This window comes from Emydura macquarii, unplaced genomic scaffold (genome assembly GCF_026122565.2).
Source record: "Emydura macquarii macquarii isolate MOO-44397 ecotype Brisbane River unplaced genomic scaffold, CSIRO-AGI_Emac_v2 contig_2795, whole genome shotgun sequence".
Lineage (NCBI taxonomy): Eukaryota > Metazoa > Chordata > Testudines > Chelidae > Emydura > Emydura macquarii.
This window is the reverse complement of record NW_027132932.1, coordinates 4,988,370-5,015,684: the sequence shown is the minus strand read 5'-3', so window position 1 is coordinate 5,015,684 and position 27,315 is coordinate 4,988,370. Positions and strand designations below refer to the sequence as shown.

Below are 27,315 nucleotides of genomic sequence, written 5' to 3'. Positions count from 1 at the left end.
TAAACCAGGGAAGGATACACTGTATTAACAGAGGCGGAATTCCTGTTTTAGCTGCAAAACTCGACTAAATCTCAACTGGAGCCATAACCAAAATATCCCTGGTTTGGCCATCTAATCCCAAACCAACTCCGCAGCTTCCAACCTGAAATCTACAATGCACTTACACATTGTTAATACAAGAATCTGTGCTACATCTTCCCAAGCAAAAGAGTGATCAAGAGAGACCTTTGATACCAAAGGGAGAACCTGAGGTCTGCAAATGTACATTGCAGTTGCATTCCCACCTGGAGACACACCAGACTATAATTCCCATCATCAGGCTCTGGTGGCAGCAAACCCTGCTTGAGTTCATGACATTGCTACAAGCCTCACGTGTGCCAGAATTCAACATTTACCTGTTTGAGGCTGGGTTCGGTTTTGTTTCCGTTTGGTAGCACATGCATCCACAGCTTATGACAAAATACCTCTCCACAGCATCCACCTTCCCTTAACTGAAACAGCTCCTCCTCTTTGGATGCAGCGTTGCTTTGTCCCGCACATCCAGAGAGTTTTATTGTTTGGCTACTCCCTGTTATTCTCAGTGATGTGACTTCTTTGAAAGTTAGTTGCCCACATTCGGGGGGCTAAATTGCCTGCCTAACCCGTATGCTCTGTTACTCCAACTGCATGTGCAGGGCCACTATCTGTGCATGCAAATGGCCAACGAATGCATTACCGTCTGCGCAGATACCCCATTTGCATCAGACATCCACTGCAACATGCAAACAAGGTAAGCAATTGCCCGTGGAAAAAAATTCACATATTGAATGCGAAGATTAGTCCCTAGAAGTCTTGTTGAAGCATGAGCTGGCATTTTTTGCACACCTTCATAGAGATCCATGTGTCCAAAGACTAAGGCTGCTCAAACAGTTAAACACGGGTGACAACTCTTCACCACTCTTTCAATTTACGATCTAGTTTAAACGATGGGGAAAATTAGGTTGTAGTGCCCTCTGGTGGGCAGTTAAAGAAACTGATAAAATTCAGCATTAGCCATCAATCAAAAATGAATACAAACAGCCAGAATTCAGCGCTGATTTTATTGGACGTGCTTTGGAGAGTAGTTCATTTTTGTTACTCATACAACGTAACTGTTCAGAGGGGAAAAAAAAATCATTACAGCAATTTGTATGTTATTCCTTTAGGGATTTTTTTCTAGAGGAGAGCTATGGGTTTATAATAATTGTGCAAAGCCTTAGTCAGATAGCGATAAATGTTTGTAAAGCACTTTGAAGATACATTTGAAAGAACTTTTACATAAGGGTTAACAGGGATAAAAGTGGGTGTAGATAGTCTAAATAGGATTCTATCGAAGTTATGCTAAAAACCCTATAGAATTTGACAGACAGCTCCTTTCTATAAAATTTGATCAAGAATTATATTGCTGCTACAGAATTCCGTATCGTGGGTTACAGGTTATACGCAGACATTACAATCCTCCACTGAGTTCAGTGTCAGAAAGCTGAAGTATCATTAAGTCAGCCTTGTCTTTATAGCCTAAGCAATTGCCCAGTTATTGCGCTACTCAGGATCAGATTAACTGCACCTATGTGTGTCTGTGCTCGGCAACGGCTTCTATTCTGTCTCTTAGTGTTTTTGCCCAGTAGTCGTCTCTCGTCAGCGTTGTGGATCTGGTCTCCATCTCTTCTAAAGCTCGTATCTCAGGTGGAACTTCAGGAACAAGCTTTGCTCTGAGGACGGCATCCGGGAACTTGGCTGCTGAGGCAGGTGCTAAGCAGCACCTGAGTCTGCTGCAAAAAAAAAGAGATGGGGGATGTAAGTGTATGAGTCGTAGTTCTGGGGTCAGGCAGCTGTAGACCCACCCAAAACAAAAAGGCCCGCCTCCCTCAGTTAAAGAGGCGGAACCACTGAGCCTAGGCTACTAGCGATTTCTGGGGACAATGAAAGAGAACAGGATCGGGAGTGAGGTCAAAGGTTAACAGCGAGGGAGGCAGAGGGGGACAGCGAGCAGAGAACTCCAGACAGCGCCCACAGCTCCTCAAAAGTGTCTAAGAAGTCAATGGACACTGCCCAGAGGAATCTGCCTGGAGGCATGATCAGAGAAGAGAACGAACGAAGATAGGCCCCACATGGGCACAGAGCATCCACCTCCTGGGTATGATGGATGGCTGACATGGCCAGTGCCAGGAGGAGGTTGACAAGAAGGTCCTGTGACTTTGTGGGGCACAGATGGGGTGTGAGTGGATCAGGAGGCGCAGGGAAAAGTGCAGCCACAACCTCCATTCTGAAGGAGCTGGAAGAGAGACTGCATCCTGACGCACTCCACGCTGATGTGTGCCAGCATCCCCCTCTTGCCGCAGAAGGGACAGGTGTCAGGGGAGTTCAGGAACCACACCAGATACATGCCTGTGCTTATGGCTCCGTGAAGGAGCCACCCACTCACACCCCTGGAGGGCTGTGGGACCTGAGTGGAATACAGACTGATCCCCTGGAGTTCCTCACCTCGTCAGGTGGCAACAGGTGCCACCACTTGTACCGGGCAGGACATGAGGGCAAAGAAGTAAATAATATGAAGCACGTACAGGTGTTTCCTGGACGCAGTTCAAAGGCGAACAGGCTGGATGTCATGCAACCAATGAGGTCAGCCTAGCCCAAGTTTTAGCAACATACATGCGGGAGAGTAGCACCCATGGGGACACAGTAACTCCGGCATGGCTCTGCAGTGTAGTTGTCCTCACGGGTGCTGCCCTCTCGCGTGTGTGTTGCTCAAACTCCCATGGTTCCTTGTGCTGAAGTAAGCTGAGCCGCTCTATGGTTCTCTCTCAGGGAGAACTTGTCTGGGCCCACGAGGTGTGGGGACTGCGGGGGGAGGCACTGGAGGTCTATCAGCACTCAACTGGTCTAGCCTTCATCCTCCCTACAAAGTGGGCGGGATACTAGCCTGAGTGAAAGCGGCCCCTGAGGTCTAGCCCATAACCCCAGCCAGGCCAACTAGCCAAACGCCAGCCTGAAACATGCGTGTTCCATGTCTCCTTAAATACTGCCCGTCACTGAACAATTATAACCACAATTATACCGCTGCCAACTGCATGCGCATCCTCAGCGTCCCAGAGCCAGCTCAAAGAACCGGAGAGACGGGAGCAAAAGGCAGAATGGCAAAAGCTGGTACCAAAAATGACTGTCCTTTAAGGATGCCCCTCCCCCCCCAAGAAGCACAAGTGCTGGTCTCATAAAATCACCCGTGGTGTGAGTCACTTCCTGAAAGGAATCTGGCCTCTGTTAGCAGGTTCTTACTTGCTGAGATGGCCATCCAGCTGCTTATAATGGTAGTGAGCAGCCACAGCTGAGTGGGGACATAACAGATAGCGATTCTCTTCCCAACAGCGTCTCATTGCTTGAACGATATCTTCATCGGATGCTGAACATGAGCTCAGCACTTCAGAAAGCTGGAGATCAAGGGGGAGGGGGGGAGAAAACAGAAACAACCCCCGCAACAATCATACACAAAGCCAGCGGAATTTGCAAATCAATGTCAAATCATTTTTAAAAATTATTAAAAAGTTTATTCTAGGATGTTACTGCTTGTATTCAAGATACTAACAAATAAGATGGCCCTAGCTACAGGAGAGACAGACACTGCTGTCAGACACATTAAGCTCATCATCAAAGTCAATCCAGCCTATCTAGGGTTTGTGCACATCCACATCAGTTCATAACTGCATTTCATTGGGGGACATGATACAACTGATCCCAATGTTTGAGGATATCGATCCCAAACAATCTGAAGAACACCCTGATATATGTGATGGGTGCAATAATACATATCTTTTACTATTTAACCAGGAGTCTGTTAGTGTTTCTTTTCCATGGAGATAATAAAAACTGAAACCATTAGTTCACTTTTCACCTTTTATTTTTCTCCTTCTGTATGTCTCCCAACCTCATGCCTGATTCACCAAAGCTCTTGCTTAAAAAGTTAAGCATGCATGTAGCCCCGCAGAAATCAATACAGCCACTCACAAATTTAAAGTTATACGCTTGATTAAAAGCTTTACTGGATCATGGTCTTGGTCAGTGAAATTACTTTGATTTGGTCCAATGTACAAATAATGCACATGCTACTGGACTGAGGTGTCTAGGACTGCAGGGGAATGTTTAAATCCCAACAAAATAATTGTAATTTTAAAAAAGGATAATTTGACAAGGTTTTGTAAAATCCTGTGTTCCACCACCGTCACCTTTAGATACCTACATTTTAGGTTTGAGACCACATGGCATGATCCCTTCAATACACTTGCGACATTCATCTTTATTTTGAAAACAATTGATTTTTAAATAAAATTGGGATGGAAAAATATTTTCTACACACACATAAGGGGACCAACCTTTCTGTGCAATTCTTCTGGGAGCGCAAGGTTTTTCGATGTATAAAACTCTTCCATCAGAGTTTTAATCAAGCTGCTATCAGAGTCAGAAAGCAGCCAGAAGATCCTCTCCATATTGTAAGGTTCCTATAAAAAAAACAAAAAAAAAAACAAAAAAAACAAAAAAAACCACACACACATTACACCTGTAAGCCTCCATCTACAGAGGATTAAATTCAGAACCCGAAGCACCACTAATCTCTAGTTGTATACTTAGTGCTATAGATGAGACCGTATCTCAAGGTTGAGCATCTCTTGTGTGCTCAACGGGAATTGAAGATGCTCAGCTCCTTGCAGATCAGGCCTCGTATATTTGAATCAAAATAACCAGGGCTGGAAAATATCCAGCTATTCTGGCTCCAGTCCAAGCTATTTATAAGGTACATCTGCACACTTGGGCTGTACCTTGTGGTTTCTATTTTCCTGGAATAGCTCCTCCTAGAAAACAATTCACAGCTCGTTTCACATTTAAAGGGGTTGTCTACAGGAGAGACTTTTCTGATATAACTTCAATTTTGTCAGCCTTATCTTTTTCACCACGGGGCTCCGGCCTCATTCGGTGCAAACGATGCACAGCGCTCTCTAAATAAGCAGACATTCGATATTTCACTCGATCCTCATTTGTACATGGAGAAACATAATGAAATCGGTTCAGTGACTGGTCTCAATCCAGTTGCTGATCGAGACCTAGTAAACCACACCATGAAAAACACCAACACAATGGGAAATTTTGTAGGTGGTATTATTACGATAGGTTCCAGGAATGCTAGTCAGAGATTAGGGCCCTTTTATTCCAGGCATTGAATGGACAAAGAAAAAAGACAGTCCCGACCCAAGACAGCTCAGAGTTTAAGCGTTTATCTACACTCGAAACACTGCAGTGGCACAGCTGCAGCTGCGCTGCTGTAGCACTTCAGTGTAGACGCTATCTACACTGAGGGGAGGGTTCTCCCCATCGGCATTGGCAATCCACTTCCCTTAGAAATGGTCGGTAGATTGACGAAGAATTTAGTGCTGTGGATTTTTCACACCCCTGAACAATGTAGCTGGGTCAGCCTAACTTTTTAGTGTTGGCCAGCCCTAAGATACAACCGGAGGACAAAACAGACAAAAGGACCCCACTTTATGGCCCTGAGACGGAGTGTGTACCCAACATAGGCCCTGAAGGGATTAAGGTGGGCCTGAGAGGCCAATTATGGTACCTGGCTGCACCTGGAGGGAGAGCCAGGCTTAGCTGATCATGAACCCTGGTGGGCAGAAGCAGGCTGGTTAGTATAAAGCCAGGAAGTTGAGAGCAGAAGACAGCTGCAGGGAGATCTGCAATCACTCCCTAGAGAAAGGGATTTGGCCAGGGACAAGGAGAAGATCCGGGGGGCGGGGAGAGTAAGCCTGGGGTCCTGCCCTAGACAGGGGATTCCGGCAAGAGGCTAAGAAGGATGAAATAGCCATGGGGAGCACAGGAACCCTTGGTGGTAAACCAGAGATAGACAAGGAGATAGGCAGATGGAGTAGGAGCCCTGGGAAACAGCAACAGTGTCTGAGACTCAGAAGACCTAGGTTCCTAGTCACAGGGTCCCTGGGCTGCAACCCAGAGGAGCGGCTGGGCTGTGGCTCCCCTACCAACCACTGGCAAAGTGGCACAGGACCTGTAACTGGAAGAGAAGACTGCTTGAGACAACATATGAACAGCTTGTCTGGAGGGACTTTTTTACTGAAGAACAGGGACACTATGTAGTGACCTGGCTAGAGGTCAGGAAGAAGTTTAGCAGAAAAACTAACATCTTGGCAGAGACCCAGGCTTTTTTTAATTAAGCTCCAAGATGGAGAACACGTTCGACAACTTCACTTCTCAGGCACTTTCTACCACAGGGGAAAAGCTCGTCTGTACAGGAGACAGAGCTTCTCTCGAGGGTACTCAGCCTGTGGAATGACCTCTTTCAGGATCTACAGACCATCACAATCCTCCACACCTTCTCCAAATGCCAAGGGCACTTCTCCGACCCACCGCTGGTACTATAAACACAGAGCAACACGTAAACAAAACACAAAATCCCTACCAAAACACCACACTGCACATGTAATTCTCCCACTAGGGAGACAATCAGAGGGAGAAAGAAGGTCATGTTAGTCACATCACTTAATGCACTACAGGAAGGCACTCACACACTCTGCAGTGATAAGAGTGGTATAAGAACTTTTGTAGAACAAAATATGGAGAGCATAATAATGTTAGTAGATGCATCATTCAACGTAGTATATATGATCTCTCCTTCTTAACCAGACACATACCTGAATATCCATTGCGGAAGCTAAAGTTGACTTAACGCGCCCTGACAATGAGAAATCTCCATGCTGAATTGCCCTGTGGATAATGTCGTTATTATTTACCACAGCAACAAGCTGGATTGGAAGTCCCATTTTCTGTGCGATATATCCAGCTAGGAAAGAAAAATTTCAAAGACATGGTCTTCAGCCCCGTGAGGAAACACTTAGAAATCAGATTTATCAGTGAAATTATTGTTCCTCCATTTGTGCAAATGTATCAGGAGGGGTCAAACTTTATGTTCCGTAATGCAGCACTCTCTTTAATATACGGGGATAGTCCAAAGAAACTACAGCGCCCAGTATGCAATGCCCATTTGAGCAGCCTCACAGAAAGAGAAACCACTGCATGCTTGGTCCTGGAGTCTCTGTGGACCCCACCATCATATTAACAGATGTAGTGAAGAGAGGGGCTCTGGCATATGCTTTTCATTCAAATGGGATGTGGCCTTTGAACTCTCAGCAACATGCTAATGCAGCTTCAGATAGATAGCCCTGAAACAGCATGAATGCAACTTTGTACATCAACCCCTTGTATGACTTTTCCAATAGATCGGATTCTCCTAAAGTTAAAAAAGACAATTGTAAAGCTAGGAGAGGGCTGTTCCCATGAGTGCCCACAAAAAACAGGATAAAGTTCATGTGCCAATGGATGTATAATGAGCCATGGATACATACAGGCCAGACTAGCTGTACTACTACACATGTATTCATATCTAATTTAGAAAATCAGATACTCAATATTTTCTCTCTTCAGTGTTCAACTCCTTCTGTCCATGTGTATTTCTAACATGTTCATCCCCCTATCACCTATATAAGGCAGCATAGCAGAGTTTTGGATTAACTGTGCGTTGCATGGCACCGACAATACGGTTGGTACTTAAATATTACTAATCATGATTTAAGTGGTTCAGAAAAAAAAATACAACCTCCCTCTTTAGTATATTTTTTTGTTTTTAAGATCCAAAAAATGTTTTTTTCCCCCCACCTAACCTGTGACATTTCCTCCACCCCCCGTTGGCACAACGATTTCCACAGCTGGCAGTGGAGTCACGTCCATAGATGGAGTGCATTGAAAGTAAGCATAGAAGTAGTGAGCGATCTGCACCATAATCCTAGACCAGTTGATCGAGTTCAAACTCATCAGATTGTGTTTTCTGGAAAAATCTGCATCAGCAAACAATTCTTTGATCGACTCGTCAATTTCATCGCTATTTCCGTGAGCTGTTGAAAAGAGGAAGGACAATAGGGAGTATTAATTGCAGTGTTGCTGAAATTAGTGAATTAGGCATAAAATATTTGTTTTCACCTACCAACTAGGATTCAAGTCTGATAAGTTATGCTAGCCATCGAACTGGAGTTGTGGAGCTGGGGTTTTGGTGCAGCCATTACATATACAGAGGTCCAACAGCAATATTTTGGGTTCCAATTCTGAATTATTCAGAATTCCCAGCTTTTAAGGGTATTTGGATCTTGGCTTTTGCTTTGGGTTATTCTCTAGGTTATTCCAAGGTCATAATATGAACCAGTGACAGAGTCAGTATTTGAACCCATGTCTTCTGGCTTCCAGTCCTATTCAGTAACTCAGAGAGCTGCCTGGGCCAAAGTGAGACATGAGAGAGCTTTCTAAGAAGAAAACTCACCAGAACAGCTCAAACTATTTACAAGGGAGGGGAAGCCTGAGCAGCAAGGAGGATAAATTACCTCTGAAGGGAGATCTCAAGTCTTTTAGTGCAAACCAACGGTCTATATAAATACCATCCAGCCGCAGGGGAATGGCTTTCAACCTATGACTAGAAAAACGGGAAACCTGGCCAGCTCTGAGTCAGCTGGTGGGCAGTCAAGAGAATAAAACAACCTTCCTTATGGGCTCCTACTAGCCTCCCATTAGTCAGAGGCATGGGGTGCTGAAAAACGAAACACTGAAGTAACAGTTATACTGGTTAGAGAGATGGGGGCCGGGGGAGCGTGAGGTAATGAACCAACTTCTGTTGGTGAGAAAGACAAGTTTTCAAGCTTACACACAGCTCTTCTTCAGATCTGGGAAACCTACTCAGACCTGAAGAAAAGCTCTGTATAAATTCGAAAGTTTTTCTCTCTCACCAACAGCAGTTGGTCCAATAAAAGGTATTACCTCAGCCAGCTTGTCCCTCTCATATCCGGGGACCCACAGGGCTACAACACCACCGCATACCAGACATGCTGATTGATAGCCCAACATGGTACAGCCACAGTGGGAGCAGTTTGTAACACAATTCTCCCAAAGCTCTCTCGAATTAATGGCCAGTTCACATTGGGATTGATATTAACGCCAACCCAGCAATAGCAGAAAGCAGATCATCCAACAAAATGCAAACCAATAAACACGTGGACATTCTCTTCGATCACCGTCGTCATCTGCAGTTCTTGTGTCTGGCTGCAGAGATCTTTGGGTAACAGAACAAAGATATCCATATTGTTTTCCCCTCGCACACTTTCAATTGCCGAGCTACCGGTGTCTCCCGAAGTTCCTGTTTCACATTAAAATAATCAAGGAGAAAATAGTGATATCTATTAATTCAGAGTTAATTAAAGACTGAAAGATCAGTCAAATTTGTGTTTTCACACAGAAGAAGGTTGCAGTTGTCAGTTTGGGATATTTTTGGTGTGTGCCAGATATATGGCATTTAATACTGGGAAATGAACATTTCCCAGTTACTCCCCAGTGAACCCTTCCGCATCAGAAACCACCACTACAAATGGCACCTTTGGAGGTGGTCTCAACAGAGGCACCAAGGAATGAATGGGAGGCTGAACCAGTAAAAATGCCCTCTCTAGATCAAGTGAGGCAATACTGGACAGAGAAGGGGGAAACTTGTAATGCCCCTGCCCATACTGATCCTGTTCTGGAGATAGCCCTGGAGACTTACATCCAAGTTATCAATCCACTCATGAGCACTACTATGAGTGTAGAGTATACATAGTATATAGTGGACCCACATAAGGCCCTTGGCACCATCTCGGTAGCGTTTGCACCAGGGTAAATGCCAAATACATTGCTTGCAGCCATCTGTTTAGCGGTAACCTACCTACTAGGATAGTGATGTGCTTCTTCCTTTTCTTCAGGAAATACTGTAAAAACTGTCCTGTGCAGGACATGGACAAGTCCTTAAAGGCATAAGTTACACCATGCCAGAGCTCCAAAACATTTAACCCATTCTTCAGGCTGGCCAGATGCACAACATTTTTGTGTCTGAACCTCCTGAAGGCTTTGTCAATCAGATCTAGAGGGAAGCAGTTGAAAGGGACTATTAGAATCGGTACCAGGAATAAATCTCCAACAGATCATCTGCATGATCATCGTTTGCCAAGCTCATCAGACGCTTTACTGAAAAACTGAAGACGTTCCAATACCGCAGAGGTAGGGAAGTGACAGACAGAAGCACAATACATTATTCTCTTACAAATTAAGAGTCTGCTCCTCAATGTAAATTGGACACCTCCACTGACCTTAACAGAGCTACGCTGATTTGACCCAATCAGAACTATTTTAACAATTAAAACAAAGAATCAACCCACATTGTAATGAACTGGCTTGGGTGGATGGTCACCGCTGCCCTCTAGTTGATGCAATGAGACTTAGATAGGTGCTATATTAAAATCTAACTGTGTAAACAGAACTGCGCAACAGTGTGTCATAGGCCCTTTACAGCTGACAGCTAAGGAGATTCTGCTTTTAGAGCAAGAGAATCCAAAATCTTTCCCCACTGTTGGAGGGAAGTTTGAGCATCCATGAAGTGCAGTATAGTGAAAACTATGAAGCACCATCAGACCATGGATTTGTTACAAGATTTCTTTACCAAAAACAGCACCTGGCTTCATGTCATACATTTTGTGATACATTTTGTCAGGGGAAAATATAGAACCAGGAACTCCTGGCAGAAGGAGGAATCAATTGGCCATATTTTCTTGTACATCCATTTATAAATATATGTTACTTCTGTTACCCAAACAGTCTCGGCCAAATTCTGACAGGATGCTACCCAAAGGCAGGGAAAAACCACACACACACAACAAGAAAGCAAATTTCCTCCTTAATCCTGTCTCTTCTTAAAACCCACATAGGGCTCCACAGGTCTTCTATGATAGGAGCCACAAAGGTGACAGAGCCTGTTTATCTTTTCCATGCACGCCCTCTGATACAGCAAATGCCCCCATCGGATACTCTCCCATGTTCCTAGAAAGAATATTCTACATGGAACAGCAGTGTGGGCTGGAGCTGCTGCCAGCAGCACACAGGTGCCTAATACCACTGATTTTGTAGCGTTGTACATACTGTATTTGCACCCACTTGCAGCAGAAATTTGCTTTCCTACAGCAAGCTGGGAAACCGCATTCGCTCTTTAAGAGAATGACATTTATAGACAGTGACAGAATTTGGCCGTGTTTGTTTACAGAGAATCTTCTGCTAATCTTCAGAAGAGGAGCAGATCTCCAGCAATCTAGTTTAACAACAAGCCGCAGCAAGTGGATGAAACAAACAGGGGAGAGAAAGGACAGGGCCACATTATATTAACTATTGAGATTCTGCTCACTAAGGGCCTTCATAGATCCAGTGAGGATCAGAGTTATTAGCTTGATGCGTTATTACAGGGTAAAATAATAGTCTCATCTGAAAGCTTTAGGGGTTTTTAAGCTGCGGCTTGACAAAGCCCTGGCTGGGATGATTTAGCTGAGGTTAGTCCTGCTTTGAGCAGGGGGTTGGACTAGATGACCTCCTGAGGTCCCTTCCCTCTCTAATCTTCTATGATTCTATGAAATAGAGCGAACCCTACGGCATGCTGCTTGGATTGCTGTCTGGTTTCCGTTTACCGTTCAGTTCTTTCCGGGGAATTAGTTCAGACGAGATGAAGAGGGAACTCAGCTCTTTCACCAGCTCCGGGTAGGAGAAGGCACTCCATGTCCGCAGGGTGTTATAGTCGAGGGTAGGGATTTCCTTGGGCATGTAAAGGCCACCATCCGGCGCATAGCCAGAAAAGAGAGCGCCTTCAAAGTCAACGCTCCTGGTGTCTCCTCGAGTGCTGACGTACCTCATGTTTCCGGTGCCGCTGCAAGAGATATGACAGTTACACCAGGGTCCTCTGGGGGGAGGTCTGGGATATCACATGACAGACAGACAGACAGACGTGTTGTGGATGCTGCTGTGCCCTTTACTGACCGGTGTCATGGAAACTAGGAACAGGACTGGCTTCGAGACTGATTCACCAAGGCACCTGGTTCTGTGGAAGTGCAAGGGGGTGTTCTCAAGCCAGCACTCTCGGAGGAGATTAGAGGGACCCTGCATGTTCCCTGGGGACTGGGCAATTTATTTGGGGAAGGAGAGAACTGATTTCTCTGTGGAAACTCTTCTCTTGGTATTGGTCCTGCCAACAGAGCACAACCGCAGCGCCTACTGAGGTGAGAGGGAGCTGTGGGGGGTCAGCACTTCCAGGATAAGTTAGGGGCCTAATTCTCAGAGGTTAGGCCTCTATAACTTTAGCACAGCTAAAAGGGAAGATGGCACCACACCAGAGACCTGGGCTTCTGGATTGCCTAGTGTAATGTTTGGTATAATATTTTGGTGGCGGGATGGAGCAAATGGATAAAATGATTTTAAATTTAGCTTATTTATTAAGTAAGATAGTGAAGAAGAAAAGTTACTGGAAACCTTTTGCAATAGTATATTAGATGTTTTAGTACAAGGCCCAATACAAGAAGTAAAATACAGGCATAATTAACCATAAGGGTAAGGAGTAGATTATGACACATAGGAGTGGGCATTTTTACCCCTGGGCAGCCTTATTGAGGTTGCAACAGTGCCACAGAATTTTTAGCACTATTGCCCACACCAGGAAAAGTATGAAGAGGCTATTATTTATGTAAAAGGTAAGGAGTAACAATTTGCAGGTGGATATATGCATTTTATACCAGGGGAAAGTGCCCACAATCGTTATTATTGTTGGTTGTTAGTAAACAGTGAAGTGAACCATAAAGCACAGAAGAGACCCACCAAGAAGATACCCATGGCAATATACTTTTGGGGGCCCATTAATTTAGGAGAGGTAGAGCTATTTAACCGGGAAAGAGGGCGCTTACCAATACAAGAACGAGGAGACCCATGTTTTGTTTTGATAAGCGAGTGGCGACCAGGGAACCGTTTTGCCTGAGGCATTTGCTAGCGCTTTTGCGGATTTACGGAGAGTTTTTGGAGGAGGCGGCTTTTAGGCCTTTTTATACCCTTTTTGCTATTACTGGGGTAGGTGACGTTTGTTTTAATTTTTATAGGGATTGGGCCTTATTTTATGTTTTATTAGTTTATTGGTGGTTAATTAGGGACTTTTTGGAATAAGGTGACATTAGTTGTTTATTTTAGAAGAATGTAATTATAGTGCTGATACTGCTTAATTTATTGCTAAAACGGTGATTATTTTGCTGACCGAGCATTAGCAGGTTTATATTTTTATCTCGGGATTTTCCAGGCCCCATGGCATTTCCTCTTTCGGGCTAAGGCTTATCAAAAAACAGTGTCTGGGTCCTGCTCCCAAAAGGCCTAACTCTTATTATACTTGCTATAAAAGCTTAGCATTGCCTTCAGGGCCTTGCTCTTATCAAGCTACGCTAATTTCGCGTCACAAAGTCTCACGCACCCTAACACCTAGTAAGTCAAGTTCACAAGCCAGTGGAAACCAAGTGCATCAGAGAGACCCTGCTTACAGCAAGCTGGGAAGCCACATTAGCATTGTAAGAGACCGACACTGAAACACAGCACCTGCTAAAAAATGATGCTACACAAGGCCCACCTCCACTCTCTGAAGCCAATGGCCAGACTCCCATTGAATTCGATGGAAGGAGAATTCAACGGCTTCCGAATGCAGGGCCTGATCCCAGGAAGCGCTGATCACCCACCCCTCAGAATCAGACCCAAAATGCAGACAGGGATTTCAAGCCTCAGTGTGTCCTTAACCAGCAGGGCAGGGAGAGTCTTACACACCTAACCGTGGGAAACCAAGAGCCCAGGGGATTCTCCTCTTATCCCAGTTAGTTCTCTGCAAGTTGAACAGCTCCTTCCACCACCCCCCTCCCCAACAAATATATTTAAAGTGTACTTCTTTTCAAATCAGAAAAATAAACGTATGCCCATCTTAACAAAGGATACAGGCAACAACAGGGCCAGCCTGCCTGGGCAGGACCCATCTCTCCAATCTCTTCAAAGCAGCACCTCGGGCAGCAACAGCTGCAATGCAGCCGAAACACGTACAGGTTTGGAAGCGGTTCAGGATGGCCTGAGTAATGGTCGCCAAAGCCTCTGCTGAGACTCCCCCGCCTCCCTCCCGGCTGATGCAATGCTACTGGCAACTCCCATCCAAAACATTCCCTCCCTGCCCAGAGCAAATACTTCCCAGTTCCGTCTCCCTGTGTCCAGTTCTTTCCAGCAGTAGAAGCCCAACTGCTGATCATCCTTTGAGAGGTGACCGAGCAGTATTACTTGCTGTGTGTGGGCTGACGGCGTATTTTGGACGCTGACAAGGCAGAAGTGGGTTCGACTTTTCAGTGTAAACAAGACCCCTGAGTGTGCAGATTCTCTTGTGCAAGTTGATACAAAGGACATGATGGTCCCACCAACACAACCATTGACCCTGCATGGCAGAAAACTATTCGCAGGGGTGACTAGATTTCTGAACGGCATCGGTGCTGTTCAAAGAGCAGACTTTCTGAACAGCAAAACTACAGAAAATGTTCATTGAATTAAAAAAAAAAAAATGAGTTAAAAAATTCTAAATGGACATTTTAATTTAATTTCAAATGTAAATGGTTTGGTTTTGTTTCATTTTCAAAAACATTTTTTTAAATAAACTTTTCCTCCTTTTCAGAGGGCAGAGGAGTGGGAATAAAAAAAAACAAACAAAACCCAACAGTTTTTCAGTGTTCATTTTTATTTTTGAAAACTAAAATAAAACAAAACTTCAAACAAAAATGAACAGTCTTGTTTCACTCAAAAGTTCCAAGTTTTTTTTGGAAGGGCTTTTTGGTTGAAAAACATAAGTTAATTTCAATTAGCCCTTATTATTAGGTTATTTTCAACTTCCTGCCATCTCCCTACACTCTGTTGCCAACTCAAGTCCTGGAGTCACATGAATAACAAAAGGGGAGGGTAAAAAGAGAGAAGCTAGAATTTTTGGCCTGCTTGAAAGCTGTGGTTTTTTGGGATGCATATGTAAACAAAGAACAGAACAAAGACATTGTGTGTTACTTTTGCCTACCCACAACCAGACAGGTTTTCTTTATTACTGTGAGAAAAGATAAGGGCCATAGTTAAAATGTTGCAACGTGTAGTGGGGACTTGATATGGAAATGTACAAATGAAAGCTAGCTCTGACTCCTCTTCAAGACAGGGGACACAGGAGCAAGGCTGAGCGACCGGTTGGAAGGCGCAAGGGGGGTAAAGGGAGGTGTGAGAAAGAAACACTAAAGAGCCATAAAAATGACCATGGCCAAAATATAACCTTGCTCCCTGCCCCTCCCGAGGGATACAAAAGAGGTGGTACTGAAGCTCCCAGACTCAAGACCCTCTAAAACAGAATATGACCAGAATTGTGTAATTGAGGTGGGCACTACAGGTTTAATTAAGCCCACCCAGCAGAAGGAGGCGGAAGGAAGCTCTGTGAGCGTATAGACTAGCACTTTGGTTATGGGGAAGAAAGCTCTACTGGTGTGAAGTGTTATGGTTTTATGCTTGTTTGTTTAGCTCCAATAAACTCATCACATGGCCTGCATTTTGGCCTCTGGCCTGCTGCTTTCTGCTGGGAACTGAGAAAGACAGGGCAGGGGGGCCCTAACAGTGGCAGCATTGCCTTCAGAGCTGGGTGGCCAGAGAATGGTAGCTGCTGGTCGGGTGCCTAGCTCTCAAGACAGCACCGTGAAATTTCAGCTAAGATGGGCCTACTTATAAAATTAAACTACCAAATTAATAAGTGCATATTGCAGAGTATGTGAAATGGTGGCTGGAGTCCCTTTTGAAAAGAGGTGATTGTTTCTCATTGCAACACACCCATGCTGTCTTTCTATTCTCAAAGTATGTCTGTTATTTCATTAAGATAACTGTTTATTAATTGCCTCTCTGTCTGGACCATTTTCCCTAATGAATTTATCCTCTGGGAGTAACTCATCTATGCAGTAAACAGAAATGTGTTAAATGCAGGGCGTGCTAGACCTCCATGGCTCCAGACCTCTCAAAATACCTTGTGATCAAAGCTAATGGCTGGATACCATCCCAGGTGTTGCTCAATTTAATCACAACAACCCCAATACCCCTTTGTTTGAAGGGTGGAACACTGAAACTAAAGAACAAATCTAGGTGGCTAGCACCTTTTCACTAATTAAAGCACATGGGTCTCTCCCTCTTGTATTGTTTTCTGGAATTCCTGTGTTTACTCATGTAAATTAGCAAAATGCTTTGAAAAACATTGGATTGAAGAATATAAAAGAGAAGCAATGGAAATAAGCAAGCAGGCAAGCTTCAAGAGAAGAGAATCACTCTTGACAAGAAACTGAGAAGAACTACCATCTTGCCCAGCTGCCTTCTGAGACCACGGATCCAGGCTCTCGGGGGAAGCTGCTAAGAAACCATCACCGCCTCTTGCCTGCATTGGTGAGGATAATTGCTTTTGCAGCTAAAATATACTGGACTTTTGGTTTGGGGGCTCATTTTATATGTTTATAAGTATAGTAATTAAAGCCTTTCTGTCATTATCGAACGAGAGTCGTGTCAATTCCTGAGCACACTAATAGCAGATCCCAGTCTGTGAGGTAACAAATTGGAGGCACCACTGGGAGAGTGTGCGAATTGACGACAGAAACGCTTGGGAAAAAGTTGTTGCTGTTTGTTGTTGTGAGCCAGTATCTGAGCAGGCGTGGGGTAGCTCCCCACACTCAGATACAGTCCGAGTATTTAGACCTGAGGGGAAAGGTTCGCAACCTACACTCAGGGGCCCTACCTAGCCTCCGCAGGGGGTGAAGGATAGGTGTAACCAGGGAAGGTTACTAAAGAGGCTGATACATTTGCTTAACAATGTCAGCACAGGTCGATTCATTCATGGGAACTGTGATGAAACAATTTGTACAGAAAGAAAATTTGGATAAAGGTCTTTGGGGGACTGACCAATTCACTGGCCCCATGGCATGGAGAGATCTGTGTTCGCAATGGGAAGTCCTTGCCACGGAAATTAAGCCAAAGGTTGGCAAAAAGGACAAGAAAAAGGCTTTGATACAGGGAATGTTCCAAGTGTGTCAGGCATTGCATAAAGAAGTTGTTCGGTTGCAGACTGAGGTTGAAAACCGTGAACTAGAGGTTGTGGTTGTGAAAAAAGAGGCAGAAAATTGGAAAACTAATGCTCAAATGCTTACTGCCCAGAACCTTGGGTTGATTAACACTGCTAAAGAGGAGGGAGAAAAACGAAAGGAGGTAGAAAGACAGGCTGAGGAAATGAAAGTGGAGATAGATCATTGGAAATCTAAAACAGAGGAAGCAGAAGGGGGAATTAGGCAAGTGCTAGAGCAAAACCGTCAGGCACAGCATCAGGGTTCTGATCATTCCAAGTGCAATCAACAGATTGCTGCCCTTAAGGAGGAATTAAAAGCCTCTAGAGGTATCATTTCAGCAGTCCATCCTGAAATAATTCAAGGCTCCTTTAACAAGGATGCAGAACTATACCCACCCCCGTACAGCCCAGATCCTCCAGCCACTATGCGTCTGATAAACACAGATCACAATTCCCCGCCGCTGCCAATGTGCCCTGCGTTAATATCCAATAATGTACCTATGGCACCTGTCACTGCCCATACCACGCAAATTCTAAATGCCCAAAATGAAATTACTGGCACCCATACACGGATAGAGAATACCCCAATGACACCTGCACAAGCAGCTGCACTTGCTAAAACTCTCGGACCCTTAAATAGCTCCACTGTTTTGGACTGGATTACAGCAGTCCATAATATGCCCACTTTTCATTACCAGTTCGACCTGCCAGCTTTATTTAGGGAAACCATGCACCCTTCTAACTATGCTGGACTCCCTAATGACCTTAAACTCGGAGCCATCACCACTCACATGGACGCTTTAAAGCGACTCATCCAGTATCTCCGCCCAGGAGATAATATGTTGGGCTTATTTTACTCCGAAAAACAAAATCTTGGAGAGCCTCCAGAGTTTTTCATTGAAAAGAAAAAACTTTTAGGTCGCCTGTCAGGAATTATTCCTACCCCAGCTCAGGGACAGCAGTTTAACTACGATACCCCTGATTTTAAAACAGCAGTGTTGCAGGCTTTAAATCATGAAATGCGGCTAGTGGCAGTTAACTTTCCAGCCCAAATCACCCTAGCCGAAATAAAGACACGACTTTGTGATGCGTATAATGCAACCTCTGCAATGGCTCTTAGTCAAAAGCCTAAAGGGAAGGTTGCTGCCTATCGCGGTGGCCGTGGGCGAGGATATCCCCGCACAGCCGACCGAGACGGATCAAGAATTAACACTCTTGACCCTGTCAGAACAGAGGTATGGCGACAGCTAGTCCAATATGAACCCCGAGACGCCATCCATGGGTTACCCACGCATGAACTCCTCCGCCGCCTGGCTGGACACCAAGAGCGAGAGCACAGCCTACAGGGCAGTGCTGATGGTACCCCACCAAATGCCCCTACTCATACTGAGTATTAGGCCAGCCCGGTTTCCCTGGTCCGTCTCTCAAATATCCTTGCACCCATAACATACGATCAGTGGGGACGGCCTGAGGTACAGGTCTTTTGGAAAGACCCAAGCTCTCTAGGGAAACTGAGGCAGCAACAGATGTTATTGGATTCGGGTGCATCTCTCTCCATTTTAAGCTGTGAGGGACTCCAAACTTCCCGACTTCAAAGCCCCCGAGTCATAACTCTCGAGGGATTTAATGGCCAGGCAACCACTGCTCACATTTCCCACCCTCTGCAATTTTGGGTCGGAGAGCCGACCCCTATGGCTGTAAACAGAGCCGAGTTTGCCCTAACCCCATTAGGAGGAACAGGGATTCTAGGGACAAATGTATTAAGAGACCTTTGTGCCATTGTAGACTTCTCCAATTCAACCTTATATGTACAGCCTGGATACAGCATTAAAGAACAAGAGCCAGAAACTGTTTTTATCCATGCAGTACATCGCTGCTCAGCCCTTAAAGCTCCTGAAATTTTAAAACAACCTGAATGGCCCGCTGATGTCCGTGATATGGCCAACACTGTCCAAGGGGTCTGGGCTCAATCAAAATTAGCTTGTGGGAAAATTAATGCCCTAGAAAAAGTAACAGGATTGGACCCCCCACCTCAGCGGCAGTACCGCTTCCCAGCGGCAGCTGAGCCCAGCATAGAAGAGACTGTCAATAGTTTGCTTAAGCAAGGAGTTCTAGTAGAAAAAGCCAGCTCTAATAACAGCCCTATCTGGCCAGTTCAAAAGGCAGATGGGAAAACCTGGCGCTTGACTGTTGATTTCCGAGCTCTTAATAAATCCACCCCTAATCGAGCACCGGTAGTAGCCAAATACCCAGAGGTTATGGCTTCCATAGCTGGTGGTGCAAAATGGTTTTCTGTTTTAGACTTATCCAATGCATTTTTCGCAATTCCCTTAGATCCTGACTCCTGGTATAAATTTGCCTTCACCTTCAAAGGAAGACAATTTAATTTTACCCGGGTTCCACAGGGTTTTAAAAATTCTCCTGCCATCTGCCATGCCCATGTCATCAAAATGTGGGACCACCTTCCTCCTGAGGATCAGCCTCACGTTATTTCCTATGTTGATGACATACTAGTCACAGCATACTCACGTTCTGAGTGTTTAAACAGAACTCAGAAGGTGTTGCAAATTATTCATGACACTGGTTTCAAAGTAAACCCTGAAAAGGCACAGTTAGTTCTCCAGCAGGTCCAGTATCTTGGGGTTTGTTTAGGTCAGGACGGTAGGAGCCCAGACCATCAACGCATTGAGCTAATTAATAAACTCCCAGCTCCGACTGATGTCACCACCCTCCGTTCATTTCTGGGACTCACAGGTTTTTCCCGAGACTTCATTGAAAACTATGCAGAATTGGCCTCTCCCCTATATCATTTGCTTAAAAACAGGGAGGAATGGAAGTGGGGTCCAGAGCAGCAGTCGGCCTTTAACGCACTACGACAAGCCTTAACTCAGGCCCCAGCGCTGGCATATCCACGGCCAGAGTTACCTTTCGAGCTGCGACTTGCTGTCACTGACCACAGCTTAGGTGCAGTACTCCTGCAAGATCACGGCACAAAACCCCGACCAGTGGCTTATGCCTCCCGAGTGCTGACAAATACAGAAAAATCTTACACCCTTTGTGAAAAGGAAGTGCTCGCTCTAGTATGGGCACTACAGCATTGGGAGTATCTCGTAGGATCCAGCCCAATAGTGCTGCGTACCAGTCATACACCCATCAAATTTGTTCTGTCTGGAAAGGTTAATGAGGGTCGCATTTCCAATCCACGCTTAGCACACTGGATGCTAACGCTGGTAAATAAAAACATACTGCTGAAAAAATCCCTCACCCTTGCCTTGTTCCTTTTGCCCTTACGGCACAACCCATAGAAAGAGGGGATAATGAGGGGGACAAGAGCGATAAAACTGCAGGCAACCACGAATGCCCTATGCCCTTGATAACAGTGGAGAAATTGACTCCCTTTGTCAATTGCATGTATCGGCCAGACCAGGTGCCAGAGCATTTCTGGGTTTGGTTCGTAGATGGATCTTGCTTTTATGATAAGGGCCAGCCATACACAGGATTTGGAGCCATAAACCCTAAAACAAATCAAAAGATACAGGGCAAATGTGAACCCCACTCAGCTCAGGCTGCAGAAGTAGTGGCTGTGGCGGCTGCATTAGAGCACACTGAACAATCACAGGATGTGGTTATATTTTCAGACTCAGATTGGGTTATAAGGGCATTGCTAGACTGGATCCCTTTATGGGAGACACGAGGCTGGAAAACTTCAGATGGTAAACCAGTTGTGCACGCAAGGAAATTACATTATGTTTGGAAGCTGGCAGAGCAGAGAACCAGGCGTACAGAGCTTGGAAAGGTAAAAGGGCACCAGAAAGACCAAAGTTTCAGTGCCCGATATAATGCACAAGCAGATGAATTGGCAAAGGTGGGAGCCAAGACGGGCTCAATATGGACTGTCCCAAGCGATTGTCCACCTGTGGCTGCTATTCGCAACCAGAATGTAAAGGCTCCTGACTTAAAAACATTGCAGGACGCTGATGCCCAAATTCAAAAATTGGCAAAGCAGGGCAAGCACAGAAATTGGGAAATTTGGAGGGATACTATGGGCCTGGTATTAGCTAAAAAGGAAAAAGAGAATAATGCTGTGTGGGTAGTTCCTCAGGGAGTACGGAAAGAAATGATTGAACTAGCTCATCAGGATGGGCACTTTGGGGTCGAAAAGATGCTCGAACGATTAGAGGCAGCAGGATGGTGGCCTAGCATAAGAGAAGATGTGGAGCATTTTATCTATAACTGTTTACCGTGCGTTGCAAACAACCCAGACACACAGGTGACAAAAGGGCCACTAGGACACCAGCCTATTAAAGGACCTTGGCATAGATTGCAAATTGATTACATAGAACTGCCCCGCAGTAAAAAAGGATTCAAATACTGCCTTGTGATTGTGGATGCTTTCACTAAATGGGTTGAGGCAATCCCCACTCGGAAAAATGATGCCATGACTACTGTCAAGGTATTAATAAATGAAATATTTTCCCGATTCGGCTTACCTGATGAAATTGACTCTGACCAGGGTTCCCACTTTACTGGTAAATGTGTTCAAATTCTATGTGAAACCCTGAAGATCAAGCAGCGATTTCATATCGCACACCACCCACAGTCCTCAGGACAGGTAGAAAGAACTAACCGGACACTAAAATTAGCACTGAAAAAGGTGTCCGAGCAGCAAGGAAAAGACTGGGATGAAAAACTCCCTCTCATATTAATGGCTGTGCGAGGCTCTGTAGCTGCTCATGGTTTCTCCCCGCATGAAGCCTTCACCGGTCGAAAAATGAAAATGCCTGAACAGTGGTGGTTGGGAGACACGATCCCGGACTCACTGCAGCCACACGTCTTAAATGACACGTGGATCAGGGATCTGTTACAAACAATTTCTGCAACTCACAAGCAGATTGCAGTGGCTTTAAAGCAGAATCAACAAAAAATGGACAAGCAATTAGGCCCGCTACTGAGACCTAAAGAGTGGAGTGTTGGGGATAGAGTCATGTACCGGTCCCCAGATACGGTCACCTTCGCTCCCATCTGGAAAGGTCCAGTGTACATCATCAACAAAGCTAGCCCCACTGTGTACCAAGTGGAAATACGAACTGCAAAAAAGAAATTTCAGAAGTGGTTCCACTCCTCACAGCTAAAGGAATGGAAAGGCAGTTAAAATTGTTTTCTTTATTTTGTTTACTAATCGGGTCTGTTAGGCCCCGTGCTGTATGTTGTGTTTTTCAGGTGCTGCCAAGATGTTGTGTTTCATTATTATCGTGTTGCTGGCGACACATATATCCACCATACAGAGAATATCCAGAAGGGACAATGCAGAGGAGCAGTTTTTAGCCAGGGTCTACCCTTCAATTACCAAGAATGTCAGTGCTGTGCTGTACTTCCACCACCCAAATATAAAGTCTTGCCATCCTTGAATATAAGCCACAGCAAGTCTTGATAGCTAGCCCACTAGTGCCCCTGGGTATTACCATTAATCAAACTGTCCTCATGCCTATTATATCTTCCCAATGGGCAGTTAAAGTACAAGATCACTGGGGGAAAAAAAAAAAAATAACCAACATGCGTATGTGTGTCCTGGTTATGTTTTGTATTATAAAGATGTATGCTTAAGTAATGATCAAGCAGAATGTCAATAATCTATGTATAAGGAGTATTCAAATCAAAGTGTTATCATTGATATTGGGGGAAGGGTGTGTGTGTGTGTGAACTACATGTAATGTATTAATAATCAATTCACAAAATGTTGTTTTAAATGAAAGTTCTAACTGTTTTTGTAATGTTGTAGAAATTTTAGGATGTGATTTTAACTTTAATAGACAAACGCTTGACCAACAATCTTTCACTTGGGGATTTCATATTTTTTTTAATAAGACTGATTTAAATGATGTCCAATTAGGAATGTCTTCAGATGAGCTGCAGAAACTAATTCACCACCCAGATTTATATAAAAAGGTTCAAGAAGTTCAAACTTCAGCAAACCACACTGTTATTACTGTGCAACACATGAGCAAATCCATTATCCATTTATTAGACGAAGCAAAAAAAACCCACAGCACCGCATGTGGAAAACCCTTTTCGGATGGTCTCCAACTGCCACTAGCATTCTAAATTTGGCTTTACACCCCATTGTGGTGGTTTTGAGGATTGGCGTATTGTTCACGATAATACAATGTATTCTCGTATGTAGGACCCGATAGCTGTTCTTACGGATCGAGTCCCGTGCCCGTGAAGAAGAGCTACGTGCTCTCTTAACTCGAATATAAATGCAGGCACCCAAGCATGTCCAGTGAGAAGATGTAACCTCGGAGGTAGTGGCTCTACCTGCCTTGATGGTAATGCTGGAATGTCTAGGTGATGCCACATAAATGCCTTATGGGCATCAAGCCGGGGACTGTAGACCGTGAAATTTCAGCTAAGATGGGCCTACTTATAAAATTAAACTACCAAATTAATAAGTGCATATTGCAGAATATGTGAAATGGTGGCTGGAGTCCCTTTTGAAAAGGGGTGATTGTTTCTCATTGCAACACACCCATGCTGTCTTTCTATTCTCAAAGTATGTCTGGTATTTCATTAAGATAACTGTTTATTAATTGCCTCTCTGTCTGGACCATTTTCCCTAATGAATTTATCCTCTGGGAGTAACTCATCTATGCAGTAAACAGAAATGTGTTAAATGCAGGGCGTGCTAGACCTCCACGGCTCCAGACCTCTCAAAATACCTTGTGATCAAAGCTAATGGCTGGATGCCACCCCAGGTATTGCTCAATTTAATCACAACAACCCCAATACCCCTTTGTTTGAAGGGTGGAACACTGAAACTAAAGAACAAATCTAGGTGGCTAGCACCTTTTCACTAATTAAAGCACATGGGTCTCTCCCTCTTGTATTGTTTTCTGGAATTCCTGTGTTTACTCATGTAAATTACCAAAATGCTTTGAAAAACATTGGATTGAAGAATATAAAAGAGAAGCAATGGAAATAAGCAAGCAGGCAAGCTTCAAGAGAAGAAGAATCACTCTTGACAAGAAACTGAGAAGAACTACCATCTTGCCCAGCTGCCTTCTGAGACCACGGATCCAGGCTCTCGGGGAAGCTGCTAAGAAACCATCACCGCCTCTTGCCTGCATTGGTGAGGATAATTGCTTTTGCAGCTAAAATATACTGGACTTTTGGTTTGGGGGCTCATTTTATATGTTTATAAGTATAGTAATTAAAGCCTTTCTGTCATTATCGAACGAGAGTCGTGTCAATTCCTGAGCACACTAATAGCAGATCCCAGTCTGTGGGACACAAGGAAAAATCTATGGTCAGGAGAGTCAAGGACAATAAGAAGGAGTTTTAAAATGTATTAGGAACAAAAAGAATCCTGACAATGTTATTGGTCCATTGATAGACATAAAAGGTAGAATTAGCAATAACAATGCAGAAAAGGCTGATGTGTTCAATAAATATTTGTTTATATTGGGGGGAAAAAACAGATGTGTTCTCATCATATAATTATGATAACATTCTTTCCATTCCACTAATACCTCAGGAGGATGTTAAATAGCAGCTACTGAAGTTAGACATTTTAAAATCAGCAGGCCCAGGTAACTTCATCCAAGAGTTTAAAAGAGCTGGCTGAGGAGTTTGCTAGACCATTAATGTCTCTTTTCAATAAGTCTTGGTACATGGGGGACTTCCAGAAGACTGAAAGAAAGCTAAAGTTATGCCAATATTTAAAAAAAGGTAGACAGAATGATCCAGGTAATTATAGGCCTGTAAGTCTGACATCATCCCAGCCAAGATAATGGAGCAGCTGACACAGAAGTTTATTAATTAAGAATGAAAGGAAAGTTATATAATTAATGCCAATCAATATGGGTGTAAGGAAAATGGATCCTATAAAATTAACATGATTTTTTTCATGAGATTACAAATTGGGCTGATAAAAGTAATGGTGTTGATGTAATACACTTCGAATTAAGGCATTTGACTCGGTACTGCATGACTTTTTGATTAAAAAACTAGAATGGTATAAAATTGAGATAGCACACATTAAATGGATTAAAAACTGACTAACTGATAGGTCTCAATATGTAATTGTAAATGGGGAATCATCATAGAGCAGGTGCATTTCTAGTGTGGTTCTGCAGGAATCAGTTCTTGGTCCTGCTTTATCTAATGTTTTAAACAATGGAAGAAAACATAAAATCATTGACAAAGTTGTGCTAAATTATAAATAGGACAGGTCAATGATGTAGAGCAATCTGGATCGCCTGGTAAACTGGGTGCAATCAAACAATACCTGTTTTAACATGGCTAACAGTAACAAAGAACGTAGGCCATACTTCCAGGATGGGGGAACTCTATGCTGGGAGTAGCGACTCAAAGAGATCTGGGAGTCGGTGGTGGCTAATCCGCTGACCATGAGCTCCCAAGGTGACTCTGGGGTCAAAAGAGCTAATGTAATCCTGAGATATATAAACAGAGGAATCTCATGTAGGAGAGAGGTTATTTTACCTCTATATTTGGCATTAATCTGATTGCAGCTGGAATACTGCATCCACTTCTATGCTCACAATGCAAGAAGGCAGTTGATAAACTGGAAAGGGTTCAGAAAAGAGCCACGCATATGATTAAAGGAAAGAAAACATGCCTTAAAGTGATAGACTGAGACCTCCATCTATTTAGTTTAACAAAGAGAAGATTAAGGGGTGACTAGATTATAGTCTGGAGTGCCCGCATGGGGAACAAATATTTACTCTTCCGTCTAGGAGAGAAAGATATAACGTGATCCAATGGCTGGTAGCTGAAGCTGGAAAAATTCAGACTGGAAATAAGGTATAAATTTTAAACAGTGAGAGTAATTAAGCATTGAAACAATTTAGCAAGGGTCCTGAATCGTGATTTTTCAACTTGGGAGGATTGAGGATATTGTATACAGTATTGGACTGTACGCAATTTGGTACAGGGCCCATCCGTGTCTGCACTGAGACAAACACAATGGGTCCATGACTGGGGCTCCTAACGACATTACTGCAATACAAATAAATCACAATACAGTGTAGGAAAGCCAAAGGTTTTCTGATTCACACATGCAACAGTGGATGAACGAGGTATTCCTCCACCAGCCGCACAGCTCGCAGCCAGAAACAAGGGAAGTTTTTCAGCTGAAACTTTTTTTTTTTTTGGTAAAAAAAATGCAGATTTGGGTCGACCAAAGCATTTCCAAATTCATGTTCAATTCACCAGATTGGTGCAGTTGGAAAAAAAATTTGGACATTTCCAAAACAAAAATTATTTGATTTTTTTATTCAAAATTACATTTAATTTCAATCTACTTCAATTTGGTGTGTGGGGGAAAGAAAAGAAAGAAAAGAAGAGTTTAAACAGCTCAAGAACACATGTCGGACCCAAAACGAACATGGCCAGCACTGAACTGAAAAATCAATTAGCCCAGCGCTGTTATCAGCTTGCTCTTGTAATGTTTGTTTGCCGCAGGTTGCTGGAACAGTGTGTGTGTGTGTGGGGGGGGAGGGGGGGGGTGCAGAGAACCACTGAACCAAACTGTGCACCCTGTCTGTAATGGAAACCACTTCAAGCCAACAGGTGCCACAGCTCCTCCAGTTCCAGCACCTATGTCTGCAGCGTTGGGGCAGCATTTTGCAATCGGTTCAAGCCAGAAGCAGCAGCCCTGCAGCGCAATGCACAATCCAAAGCTTATTGCCAGAGGTAGCGTTTGTCTGGAAAACACACCTGTCTGCAAGTCACCACCCCACAAGGAGACGCCCTGCAAACACTCAGGAGGCACTGAGTGCAACTGGCCCAGGGGCCCAGCTGGCAGTCCGTCCGGTGCAGGAGCCCAAGCAAATACACAAAGCCCCCCTCCCCGCCTCCAAAGTCAGTTACCAGCTTCTGACCCCTGGAGCTTTGGGTGCGGTAGCAGCTTTAGCCCAGAGGCTCAGCTGATCCAGCTCACCCCCAGACTGTGAGTGGGGAAGGCTGGCCAGCTAGCTGCAAGGATGTCCCAGCAGAAGAAATCAGGGCCCTCTCTCCTACAGGCAGGGCTGAAACCAGCTCCCAACCCTCGAGCCGTCCTTGCTCCACCCCCCCAAAGCAGCTGGGATTCACTTACTTAAATTAGCAAGGCATGCACAATCCGACTACCCTGAGTCCAGGGGCCTCCAACAAGCCAGCTGAGCTTTGCTTTATTTATCAGCCAGCAACAAACCGCCCCCAAGGCAGCAAGCCAG

The 27,315-nt window shown here is 44.4% G+C and overlaps 1 protein-coding gene across 3 annotated transcripts; it reads right to left on the bottom strand.

Moving 5' to 3' along the window:
• Positions 1-1,060: 1,060 nt before the first annotated feature.
• THNSL2 (threonine synthase like 2) lies at positions 1,061-27,315 on the bottom strand. Of its 3 annotated transcripts, none has more exons than XM_067567676.1 (9): positions 27,198-27,315; positions 11,598-11,833; positions 9,815-10,009; positions 9,104-9,256; positions 7,740-7,970; positions 6,714-6,862; positions 4,386-4,511; positions 3,295-3,446; positions 1,061-1,790 (listed from the first exon to the last, which is right to left on the bottom strand). In XM_067567676.1, the coding sequence occupies exons 2-9, from the start codon at positions 11,818-11,820 to the stop codon at positions 1,586-1,588; spliced, it is 1,434 nt and encodes a 477-aa protein (XP_067423777.1). In that variant the 5' UTR covers positions 11,821-11,833; positions 27,198-27,315; the 3' UTR covers positions 1,061-1,585. The 3 variants fall into 3 exon arrangements, with proteins under 3 accessions (XP_067423777.1, XP_067423778.1, XP_067423779.1); XM_067567677.1 differs by lacking the exon at positions 27,198-27,315 and adding an exon at positions 26,972-27,089; XM_067567678.1 differs by lacking the exon at positions 27,198-27,315 and adding an exon at positions 26,819-26,827.